Below are 12,031 nucleotides of genomic sequence, written 5' to 3'. Positions count from 1 at the left end.
AGTTCCTTCTAAATAGAGCTAAGATGACGGAGGCAATGACGAGAAAAGTTTACCGATCAAACCTTCATATGTCAAGTTTTTCATTTCAATAAACCTATCAATACAAACGGACTCTTTCCATATGACAGTCTCGATCTTATCGAGTTCCACTGCGTTCCTTTGCAACTATTACAAGGAACTCCGTCTGTAGGAATTTCCAAAAAGTCCTTCAAGAAGACATCAGGAATAAAAGCAAGTGCTATTCAGCCTGTTTCAATTATGGTTGTGGTTACCTTCTCAAAGAAACCATCAAGCAGTGTGGCAGAGTTTTGCCCCCCCCCCTTTCATCCATTGTCCCAACACCAAAATAATTTTCAGCGTTGTTTTAAATTACGCCCAGTTCCCATTTTTTTTTTTAGCGTCTTTGCGCACGGGCAATGTCTCCCAAGTGAGGTTTTACCGATGGGCGACTATTGCTAATTGAAAACTACTCCAATTCCAGCGCGTTCACCTCTCGTAGGTGACCGTGCAATTTTTGAAACCTTTCTCCTTTTGATAATAAACGCTTTTTTAATTAAACAGTTCCCTGGTTGTAAACTGCCAATAGATAAAGTAACGAGAATAAACTATGTTGCTTGGCAATTACCGCAGGAATATCTCGTCGATTTTCTTTTTGAAATATCAAAAACGAGTGCCAAGCAGACGGGATGGAAAGCAAGGGGGCCAAATACCAAGTGCTAAGAAAGCGCGCTTGCAATACGCAGAAAATGTATGGAAAAAACAACAAGATAAACATAAACAGAGTAGATAAGGTATTTCCTAACAAGTTGGCAACAGTTATAGCACCATTTCTTCTGTCTGACTCAAGGTCTCTGTGATTGTTGGCATGCAAGATGGCTTCAACTCGAAGTCCCACTGGAATGGAATACCACACAGGTAACCAACTATATTCACCACACTGACTCAGATAACCAAAAACAGCCATCATGGGCCCAAAAGAAACGAAGATGGCGAAGTCTCCCAAAGCAAAGTACTTTAGAGCGAAACCTTTGATGCCTCCATTATACATATACGTCAAAATGAGTCCTACCCAAAACAACTTTCCAAGCGTGATCAGGTTTAAATGAGTTACTACTTCTAGAAAATATAAAGAAAGGCAAGCACAGAAATACATTATGGATGCAAGTATCCAGACTTCGAAAATGTTAAGTAAACCGCGAACCAAAGTTGGATCGCCATAGGATTCTTCGGTGTCATAACCTTTGACATAGTCAAAGTAAGTATTTAAAAGATTAGCAGCTCCCTGAAGACTCAATGTTACAGCAAGTGAAAGAAATAACTTGGAAAAGTCCCATCTATCCTGATACTTCCAAGACAGCAAAGAGCCTAAAGTAACTGAAGGAATAGCCGCTTGAAACGACCAAGGTCTTAAAGCCTATGAATTTCAAACTTAAATACTGAGAAGTATGATTTTGAGAATGTCAATTTACCAGGAAATAATACCACAACTTGCCTATCATCAGAAAGAGCGTTGACGAGAACTCAGCTGAGCTCCCAATGATCTTTCATTCTCAATGAGTGATTGACAAGCACTCCTTAAGACATGGAATCCGGATTCGTTCATAATCCTTTCTTTAGAAAACTTTCGTTATTTGTATGTTCCAGATCTACAGAAACGTGTAAGACAGTTTCTCGACCCAACTTTGGGACCTCGCTGCACTTGAGGAGTCCTTGTTTTTTCAATCAGGAATCGAAAAGTAGTTGCGGGAACAATAAAGGATTTCTTTGTCTTGGAGGAGAAAGAAACAATCAACAACTTGCTGATGGAGATGGGGTTACCGTAGGAATAGCAACTTGTATTTTATTTTCCATTGTTGTGAATCGATTATTTACCTCCGAGTTGACTATATCTCAAGAAAGAGCAGACTTATTAGGAGTTATTTTTTCCGTTTTATCGTTGGTTCATGTCTTATGGAGACAAGACTTTAAAACGAAGGAGGGAGAAGTTGAAACACTTGTAGGAAAAGACTACCGAGAAATAAATGTTTTTTTGAATCATCAAAGCTTGTTGAAGTTGGAGCACTTGTGTCGTTGGATTCAAGAAGTCACTTGTGCTAAAAGTATTGTGATTCAAAATGATGACTTAACTTTAGTTCGACTGGGTCCCGGTCAAGAAGGACAAACGGTCGCTTTGGGGGAACTGGCGAAACAGTGCTTAACATCAGGAGAAGCATCTTTTTTAGCAGACTTGAATATTGTAGCAGGAAGAAATGAATTCAACTATATGCCTAGCAATTGTAAAGTAAGTTCAACCGATTTCTTTATCCTATGGAGTTGTAATATTCCATTGAAGTCAATCTACATGGAACCCTTGACAGAAAATATTTTGCTTATTCTGGGATGTGGAAAGGTGCGACCTTTCACAGAAGTGGATTTGATATGGATACGCTCCATCAAAGTTCAACTCGTCGATCTTTTTTCAAATATTGAAGTAAGTATATGTTTTCATTGATCCACTCGAGGAAAAAGTCTAAAGAGAACAAAAACAGAAAGTCACTAAAATTCGTTGAATATCAAAATAGCTAACTGTGTCGTTTAAAAGCATTTTTACTGTTTTGGATTGGATGAATCTTTCAAAGCATTGGATGAAGAATGAGTTATCAATAATTTCTCAAGTTCTTCAGGTTCTAATCTCCAGTGAGCTGGAATAACTAGTCCACTACGACGAGCAATATAAACGTATCCGAATCGCAAAATTGCTTTTCGAAGATTGTATTCACCACTTTCAATCAATTCCCGTTCAGTCGGCATTCTGTCTTGGAAACTTTTTTCTCGTACGAATTTCTTCACTTCATGCAGAACATTGGTTACATTGTTCCAATACCTTAAGCAATCAAGTCCTAAGCGTTCTCCTACAATTCTTATACCACCAAGTGCATGAATCTTTTCCAGTAACTGCATTTTATTCTTACGAACCAATTCTTTTTCCGTTGGCATAATTTTCTTATTGCCCTTTTTGTTCGCAAGATATATCCTCAGTTCTCTCCGAACAACTCGCCAAGTTGTTTCAATACCTGGCGTACGTTTCGGTCGCTTCTGAGTCTTTTTAAAAGGCAGATTTAAACGCTTTGCAACTTCTCCAGAACCGCCGTGAATATAAATAGCATGAATAATATCATAACGACCTGCTGCTCGCAGTGTCTTTTGGGTAGGCATGACTCGAGGCAGATGAGAGTTCTATACACAAATATAATAACAATTTCATCAGTCCATCAGATAGTCATTCAGTTTTCTATTCATACCTCTACAAATTCAACCAGTTCGCGTTCCAAATGCTCAAAATTTTTCCAAAACTTATGAGGCTTTAATATGACTTTCCATCCCAACTGTTTTGCAACCGCCGCTGCACCTCCATGTTGAGCAATGCCTCTCCATAAATACAATCGGCCTAAAGAACGCAGCTGGGATTGAGTCGGCATTACTTTATCTGGCAAATTCAATTCTCGAGCAGCAATTTCTAGTTCTTTCTCAACATGATGAGTGTCGGACCAGAAACCACAAGGTTTCTTGAGTGAAACACAGGGAATACCCAAGCGTTTAGAACATTCCCAAAAACCTCCATGATACTCAATGGCTGCAAATAAATCGCTTCTTTTGTATTTACGAAGCTCTATCGGAGTAGGTAAACGCATATGTTCTTGCACACCCATCTCTTCTCTATCCTTACAAACATACTCTTTAATAAACGAAAGGATTTCTTCTCGAAAAGTATCCCAGTCACCCAGTCTCTCCTTGTAGCTGGACAGTTTTAACTTAGCTATCCGGGAAATCTATCTTTCCTTCAGTTAGAATCTTTCGAAAATTGTCAACATACCATTTCATAACCTCCTCGCTTCAAGATTGCAGCATCAAGGTCCAGTCGCGCACTATCTAAAATATCATTTCTACAGGGCATCTCGGAAATATCTTCACCTCTACTCTTACGAAACTCTTGAATTTCTTTCAAGAGATTTTCAATATTTCTCCAGTAACCGTAGGGTTTCCGAGTGGAATTGTGACGATGTTGTGGAGCTTCGACTTTCTCAGGTTTTGTCTCCTTACTGGGGTCACGAGAACTGTGACAAGCAAGAAAAGAAGTACGACGGTGACTTACAAAACGACAGGTTTCCATATGGCTTGGTGAAAAAAACGAAACAGCAATCTCCATTGCTAGAGGATTGTTGAGAAAAGGAACCTTGTGTTTTGCGTTCGCAACACTGTTCCATCCAACCTTTCTACAATAATACGACTTTCTGCTTTCCACAAGACAGTACAAATTGATACTTTGACAGTGCAGTAAATTTGTTGAAATGAAAACACAAGATGGTGGAAACCGAAGACTATGACGGGTTTTCATTATCCATCTTCTCGAAACAATGATAGGAGAGATTAAAATGTATCTCTTCCATTGTTCAATTCATTGTCCCACAATGCTGATCATCATTTCGAGAAGAAATAAAAAAAAACTTGTGCCCAAGAGATGAATGATCTATAGCTTTGAATAAGAGGATAACAAAGTATTGTTTCTCTTGCAAATTACCACCAATGCGATTCTAAATGTTCTCAATGGAATGATGCATTTTTTACCCATTTCGGTATACTCAATGTTTACAGTATTTATTTCTAATTTTAACGTTTTTGAAGGACATAAAGTCATCCATCACAAGAAATGCCCCTTTCTCGTTTTGCTTTCCAATTCTTGGTTTTTATACTCTTGAAAGAAACAACAAGAGAAAACAACGCAATGCATGAAAGTTGAAAAGACGAAGATTTTTGTGAGAACAGAAGAAAAAAGGAATCATTGTCTAACTCTAAAAGTGTAACAAAAAGTCGAGATTCCAAAAATAGTTTCTTCTCTTCTTCACGTTCATTCAATGATAAAGACACTTACTGGTAAATAATTGGTTTCGATAAAATTTGGTTTACTTCAGCACTTACTAAAACACATGAATAGTGAATTTCATTGCTTTTCAAAAATAGATGCAGCCTTAACAATACAGTACTTGCACACTGACATTGTTTGAATAGAGAAGCTCATACGATAATTGTTTCATACATGTTGTGACATTCTGCTTTGTCTTTATTTGCAAGACAAGGATAAAATTTTCAAATGGCAATACTGGTATCCAAATTTAGTTATTACAGTTCGAAAAAGAGTAGTTCATCTTGAGTCCACTAAAAAAGCACATTTTGCAATGCTGGACAGTTTAATTGATGGTTGATGCTCTCTTTCTATTCATGCTTTTCCGTTATTCATCTGAAAAGGTAACGATACAAGCCGAATTGACTTCATTCTGAAATAGAAATAGGAACAAGGAAACCGAACCAACATGGTTCCGATAAATCAAGAAGACTTAGTTTACCATCAAAGCATAAAAGTGAGTGTGCGAAACGTACTTGGGATATCGGCATCACGTTTATGAAGACGCTCATTCCTTTCTCAGGCTAGTATGTTGACATGGAGTCGTGATTTTATAAAATCACTCAACATAGACATTATTCAAGGACCTTCCTTGTCTAAAAAATTTTCCATCTTTATACTCGGTTATCTGCTGCCTACTTCTAGATGTGAGGTTAGGCAGAGTCTCTTTTGCTGAGACATCTTCTCTCCAATGCCGGGCTTAGACTACAGGACAGCAATCACGATATGCGTTCTATAACCTTAAACCCTGCTCAGCATCGTACTTTTCATTATGTCCTTTTACTTTCTTTTCTTTGTTTTCCTACGCTTTTTTGTTCCTTTAGCGAAAAAGAAGACTTTCTGAAACGAGAACATCTTGTTCTTTTCCAGAAAACTGTTGAGAACAAGCTTGACAGCATTGCAAACCGGGAAAAGGACCCTTTTTACTGAATTTGTTCATGGGTCTACTTTCTCTTATCAAATAATTCTCTTTCTGTTAAAGAATATTTTCAGCAAAGAATTCAGTCCAGCCAAGGTTTGCAACAAGCCATTTAAGTCGTAATTCAGCAAGCTATCAACTCAGCATCTGATAAAAGCAATTTAATTCCCTCATTCTTCGAAAAACAAATTATAAACTTGAATAGCTCATAAAGCTTCTAAGAGTTCATGAAGTAAATGAATTACAGACCATACAGAAGTGTCACTGGTTTAAGCTCTTCCCTGCACTTCTTCAACACTTTCAAAGTTCACATGAAGGATTGACTAACTTTTCCACAAACAACATGATGTAAAAGAAATTCTATCATTATCACATGCGATACTATTTCTACTATTTTGAAGCTCTTTCTTGACTATTTATGGCGACAAATTCAGAAAAGTATATTTCAGAATTCAAATGAAGGACAGTTGTCCTTAATATGAACCCTCATGTACATTGCATCACAAGTGATATGATAAATGGGCGGAAAACAAGCTCTTCATTTTTCTCATGTTATTACGCTATTTTTGAAACGACTTTTCTGCAGTTTCTTGGAACTCAAAATGTTATGTTGAATGAAATTTGCTTTCTTTTTTGAGTGCCAATTGGTCTTCAGTTTCTCTGAGTCTTTAAAGCAATGAACAAAACAAGCTTAAAAATTTTCCTGGTATTAATTCATCTTTATATTCTAGTAAGAAAGTTTACAAAATTTTTGTTTCTGTCATTCTCTATCTTTTCAGATCTGTGGGGAATGTTGAGTTGTTTTTCGACATTTTCGTCAGCTTAGCTCTTCCCAATCTCATCCCTTTTCTAATGGACAATTAAATGATCCATATTGTCGCCGTGAATAAGATTTTTCATAGAAATTTTTAGCAAGACATGCGAATAAAATGTTATAGCATGAAAGAATTTTCAGAAAAAAATCTAAATACTCTCATTCAATGATAACTAAATTTTTGAAAAGCTTGAAAATCTGATTGATCAACATTGGCAAAGACCTTGACAAAGATTGAAGAAGGATAGGGAAAGTATCTATCTGATTTCTCAATGTCGATGGAGACTTCATTTCCAGTCCTTGCATTAGAAGAACATTCTACATTACCTGACAACCTATTTATGAATAGAAAGAATGAGAAGGAAATGAAAGCTTAGGGATTAAAGGATAGGAAACGAAAATGAACAACAGAGCATTCATTTTTCATACAAATGCTCTATTTAATGAACTTTAGAACACAGCTTCCATGGAAGACTCCTCAGCAGAAGGAACTTCTATAAAGAAGGGTGAGAAGCCTTGTGTTTACAAATAGGCATTGACTACCAGAATACATATACCCAGAGAAACGAATCTCCTCCCTACAATAGACAACTGAAAGACCTTCTTAGACATGATATCGTTTGGTTAGGTTGCACAGCATTGAGACCTTTTGTCTCAAGATACCAAAATAGGTTGTAATAACAAAATAAATAGAAAAATTCTTGTAATGTAGGTCTCTAACAAATGACTAAATCTTTTTTTTTTATGTTCAACATAGATATATCTGTCTATTATTTGTTCAAATCTCATGCTTGAAAATTAAGATAGCCTCCTTTTTTCAAGCAAAGATATATATCTGATACTTTAGAGGTATTGAACGCAGGGATTTTCAGATGAAATTTTCCATCGTGCGACTCAATCAATCGAGTCCCCTCTTCTCTCTTCTGGGCACCCAAATTTTTACACTTCATCACTAACAAAAATTTCTCTTTCATTCTTTCCCGCCTGAAAAGAACATCCGAAACATACCTCAAACGAAATTGAAACAAATACGTGGGTTAACCGTCTAGGCCTCGCGTAAGACTCTGGTTCGTCACCAAAACCTCGTTGACTATGAGTGAAACTAGCAAGTAAGCATTTCCCCCAAATAATATCCAACTTTTGAGTTTCTGTGGTAGCCCTATGGCCTCTCAGTTATTTTTCGAAGAGCGTAAACTATTGTGCACCTCTTTACTCGGGTCTGTCTTAGTGAACTATGGAAACTCCATCAGTATTCAAGCTCGTCACTTGCTAGAGTCGCTGTTGGGTGCTGACACCTGGAATTTCCACTGTGAGCAGTTTTGCTCTCTTTTGGAACATTGGGACACTCTAGGAAACAAGGAAAGAAATGCACTCGTTTTGATAGCCTCGCGAGTCGTTCTCTTCGATTATGTGACCGATGCCGTAGCAGAGAAACTCTTGTTGAAACTAGTTCGTGCTGTCGTTCGCTTTCGGGATCTTGTAGAGTGTAAGGATCCGGTGGATGAGAGTATGATGAACGCGTGGTTGCTTTTCAAGGAATATGTTGCAAAAAAGTTTGGGAAAGCTGAGATGTCGAATACTTGTTCACAAATTATTTTTTATATTTCCTTGAAGGCAGTTTATACAGCAAGTACAGTTGAAACACCAACCCATTACTGGAAATGTATTGTATCTTGTGCTGAAAGTATTATTTCCACGTTCCTTACGGTGGGAACTCTGGAGTTGGGGTTCTGTTGCTATCAAACGTTGGAAATGCTAAAAGATACCATTTCTGACCGTTTCTCTTGCAAGAGACATATTGAACATTTTTGGAACAGACTTCGCGACTGTCTTGTGTCACTATCCTCATTTTCGGTCATTGCTAGTAGCATTCCTTTCGAAATTGAAATGAAGTTACGACAGTTATCGATAGGACCTCCGAAGCCTTCCACAGAATTTGAAACTTTCTTTGATACAGTTACCAAAGAAGGAGTCGTAATACTGGATTTGATTCGTTATATCATTCATCAAATTTCTTTTGAGGAGAAGGCTAACCAAAATATGAAAGTTTTAATTGGACTGGTTCAACATTCGATGACAAGTATGGGAATTCGTCCTACTTCCAAGGCAATAGTTGAGCCATTAATGGTTGTTACGCAAGCTTATATAGAAGATAGCTCAGCAACAGCATTGCGAGCTTCATTGTATAAGTTTCTACATGTTTTGTTTCGTGAGCACAACGATACATTGCACGCAATCTTAATGGACTTGACAAATATATGTGAAGAGAATGCTGCCTATTCTTACCGTATACATGAGTGCCTTCACTTTGATATGTACAACGATATCCGTGTAAAGAAGGTGTTCACAGATCTTTGTAAGGATGCCAAAATCTGCTCGTTGTGCAAAAAACTTGGAATTGTTGAGTTGCAGTCTCCGTCGACTATTGACTTGACCGATTCAGATGAAGAACTGAAGACAGAGAGGAAGAATGTTACGTCAACTACTCCTTTAACGAAGAATGCAGGACAGTCGAAACAATTGAAGAGAAAGCAGTCAGTTAAAATGAATGAGAAGGTCACTCCTTCCAAGAAAATGAAAAGTAAGATGAATTTTTGTGGTCATGTCTGTTTTATTTCTAAAATTGTTTCAGTCTTAGAGAATGGACAGACTTTGTCATTGAATAATTCATCAACACGTGCACGTGGTCAAGGAAAGTTTGTAGATAAAGAAAGAAGAGTGCCTTTAGAGACTAATGTGCTACAGCAGAATGTGATATCTGAACAAAGCAGTTATGTTGAAAATGGAAGCCTGGAACAAAGGAAGGAAATTGTGAGTGATGAAGTTAAGAATAAAATTGATTCGACTGGGACAGCTGCAATACTGCAAAAGACAGCATCCACAGAGAACAATTTTGCAGCCCTAGCAGCGAACGTAGAACGAGAGGAGGAAAAGCAAAATAATTCGACAGTTGAGGATGTCACAGCTGTGAACGTGCCTTTGTCGGATAAGGTGGATAGCGAATCTACCATATCATCATGTTCTTATTCTACGGCGGTAGAGCTTGACGGCTCAGCTGCTTTAGCTACAAATGAGGAACCGAAAAGTCATTCAATGGACCAAGAAGAAATTATCTCTACGTCGCAACAGAAAACGGAAACAACAAGAGACAAAGAGTTGAAAAATTTTGCCGATGTTTGTAAAAAATTTTTGAGCGTCTCTGATTCTGAAAGTGTTGTGTTTCTCCCAGAAATCGTAAAAGAATATTCTAGAAAGGAGTATTTTTTTCCACTTATTCAACAGGAACTTGCGGAAATCGTACTGGATCATTTAGAGGATGAGGAAAAAGTGCGCAGGATAAAGAAACTTTATGAGTCCATTTACGTGGAGTTGATTCGAGAAAGAGCTCATCGAATGTCCTCATTACTGTCTTTGACTGCTGAATTTCTGTACATTATTCGAGAAAAATACAAACATTCGTTTCAGGATTTTTTCCATATGTCTAGGACTTCGGTTCTAGCGAACTTGATTTCTCAAGGACCTTCAGGCTTTGTGAAGTTGCAACATTTATATCAGCTGCTATGCCTGGAAGAAAGTGAGATGCAGTCGGTAGATGCAAAGGCATTTGCACTCGTTCAGTTCAACCAAGATATGAGAATCCTTTCCTTCTCCTTCTACAGAGACGATGCACTTGGCTTTCTGTTGGATGTTGCATCTATTTTCCCAGAGTTTATTCGTAATAATTTAGAATTCTTTGAACTGCTCACATTAGTAATGAAAAAAGACAATATGAAAACAGCTCTCGAATTATTTCAAAATGGTACTATTCAAATGTTTTCTTTCCATTCTGGTGAGGTGAAATATTTTTATGAATTTCTGAAACGTTCTTTTGAATGGGGAAGTTGTGAACGACAAACGTATTTATGGAAATTGTTGTTGAAAGATATCTCGATTCGCCTTCCAGAAGAGCAAAAGAATCTCGCTTTCAATCTAATTCTAAAAATAAGGACAGAGCTTTCTCTTCTATCATTAGACCAGAGTAGAGCGTATGTTGTGTTCTTTCCTATTTATGAATGAATTACTCACTTTCATCTAGTCTTTTGGAAGTTTTTTCTGACTGGATAATATTGCAGAAACCCGATCAACGATTGTTATTTAGTCTATTTGAATTGGGAGAACCATTTTCAGATATGGTTTCCGATATTGTATGCGCATGGCTTGTCAAGTCCACGAGTCATAATGAACTTGTTCATTTATTCTTAAACTCCTTTATAAGGCTGACGAATCACAATAAGAATAATTATGTATTTGTCAGTCGAGTAAGTGGAGTTTTACGTGCTTGTTGTAGGAGACTTCCATTCTTTCAATTTTTAAATACGAAGGAGGGAAAGCCTCTTCTGGAATGTTGTCAACAAATGTTTCAAGGTGAAGAAATCGTTGATTAAAGAATTGGCCAATTCTCTTTTGTACAGTGATGAAGAAATTGTTTGTCTGATTGGAAAACTTGGCAATGTGTGTCGCCAGAAGAATATTGTTAAGTTCTTCTTTGTATTCAAGTATTCCGAAACGGCGGTTGGAAATTCATCATCCACTCTTTGTTCATTTCAAAGAAGAAGATTTTGGCTTGATTGATCCGTTGACTAGAATATATACTTTTGTTGCTAGCCATACATCTAGTGGTAATTTGAGTAGTATAAAGGAAGACTTTCAAGTTCTCCCTTATCAAAATCGAACCCACGCCTTAGAAGCGGTTTTACAGTCTTTGGTATTTGTTGGCCTTCCTAAAGTTTTGAACGCTTGTGCCACACTTCAGCAAGCTAACCTTTTACCTCGCAAGGAAGATCTTTTAGTGGAGTCCGAAATAGGGTGTCAATTGGGGGACAGTATATCCTCTTTGGATGTTTCGAAGCTTTCAGAAAACGACAAGTTCCAGGTCAGAGGTCACGATACATTTTCTAAAGTTTATTCTTCAGCGGCAGAGAAACTTTCGACACGCATTCGTGCTTTCCACCCGTAAGTATTTGCGTCCTCAAGCACTATACTCAACTTTTCTTTGTAGAGATCTAGAGACGTGGGTAATGGATTTCGGTTACGGTCGTATCTTGAGCAGACCTTTGTTAAGTCTTTATCAGAGAGAGTTATGTGCAATCGCTGCTTTGGCTGGACAATCGGTAGCACCTCAACTTGTAAGTCATCTTCGTGGTGCGTTACAAGTTGGAGCTTCAAAAGAACAAGTACACAGTATTCTGAAACAAACTCACTTGTTATTTTCCTCGAGAGCTCAGGAGGAAGTTGACGCTGTATGGATGACGTTTGAACGTTCTAGAGCTGCTCTATAAAAATATAACTTTACACTGATTCTTTCCTTCATATATTTATC

General features: G+C 37.6%; 5 protein-coding genes across 5 annotated transcripts; 3 read left to right on the top strand and 2 right to left on the bottom strand.

Annotated features, from left to right (window-relative positions):
* Nucleotides 1-7: 7 nt before the first annotated feature.
* Gasu_33000 (1,4-dihydroxy-2-naphthoate octaprenyltransferase) lies at nt 8-1,518 on the bottom strand. Its single transcript, XM_005705755.1, has 2 exons — nt 1,470-1,518; nt 8-1,414 (listed from the first exon to the last, which is right to left on the bottom strand). The coding sequence occupies exons 1-2, from the start codon at nt 1,497-1,499 to the stop codon at nt 554-556; spliced, it is 891 nt and encodes a 296-aa protein (XP_005705812.1). The 5' UTR covers nt 1,500-1,518; the 3' UTR covers nt 8-553.
* Nucleotides 1,519-1,528: 10 nt separating this feature from the next.
* Gasu_32990 (cytochrome c biogenesis protein, putative, Ccb2) lies at nt 1,529-2,513 on the top strand. Its single transcript, XM_005705754.1, has 2 exons — nt 1,529-2,281; nt 2,333-2,513. The coding sequence occupies exons 1-2, from the start codon at nt 1,583-1,585 to the stop codon at nt 2,489-2,491; spliced, it is 858 nt and encodes a 285-aa protein (XP_005705811.1). The 5' UTR covers nt 1,529-1,582; the 3' UTR covers nt 2,492-2,513.
* A 4-nt stretch (nt 2,514-2,517) lies between these two features.
* On the bottom strand, nt 2,518-4,408 carry Gasu_32980 (uncharacterized protein). Its single transcript, XM_005705753.1, has 3 exons — nt 3,854-4,408; nt 3,282-3,809; nt 2,518-3,216 (listed from the first exon to the last, which is right to left on the bottom strand). Exons 1-3 carry the CDS (start codon nt 4,373-4,375, stop codon nt 2,587-2,589), a joined length of 1,680 nt encoding a protein of 559 aa, XP_005705810.1. The 5' UTR covers nt 4,376-4,408; the 3' UTR covers nt 2,518-2,586.
* Nucleotides 4,409-7,758: 3,350 nt separating this feature from the next.
* Gasu_32970 (uncharacterized protein) lies at nt 7,759-11,149 on the top strand. The gene is made up of 3 exons (XM_005705752.1): nt 7,759-7,781; nt 7,830-10,697; nt 10,748-11,149. Exons 1-3 carry the CDS (start codon nt 7,765-7,767, stop codon nt 11,094-11,096), a joined length of 3,234 nt encoding a protein of 1,077 aa, XP_005705809.1. The 5' UTR covers nt 7,759-7,764; the 3' UTR covers nt 11,097-11,149.
* A 9-nt stretch (nt 11,150-11,158) lies between these two features.
* Gasu_32960 (4-carboxymuconolactone decarboxylase) lies at nt 11,159-12,012 on the top strand. Its single transcript, XM_005705751.1, has 2 exons — nt 11,159-11,664; nt 11,711-12,012. Exons 1-2 carry the CDS (start codon nt 11,162-11,164, stop codon nt 11,988-11,990), a joined length of 783 nt encoding a protein of 260 aa, XP_005705808.1. The 5' UTR covers nt 11,159-11,161; the 3' UTR covers nt 11,991-12,012.
* Nucleotides 12,013-12,031: the final 19 nt, after the last annotated feature.

The sequence above is a fragment of the Galdieria sulphuraria genome (genome assembly GCF_000341285.1).
Source record: "Galdieria sulphuraria unplaced genomic scaffold scaf_26, whole genome shotgun sequence".
In the NCBI taxonomy this organism is placed as follows: Eukaryota; Rhodophyta; class Bangiophyceae; order Galdieriales; family Galdieriaceae; genus Galdieria; species Galdieria sulphuraria.
Note: the sequence above shows the minus strand (reverse complement) of the source record. Positions and strands in the feature narration are given on the sequence as shown.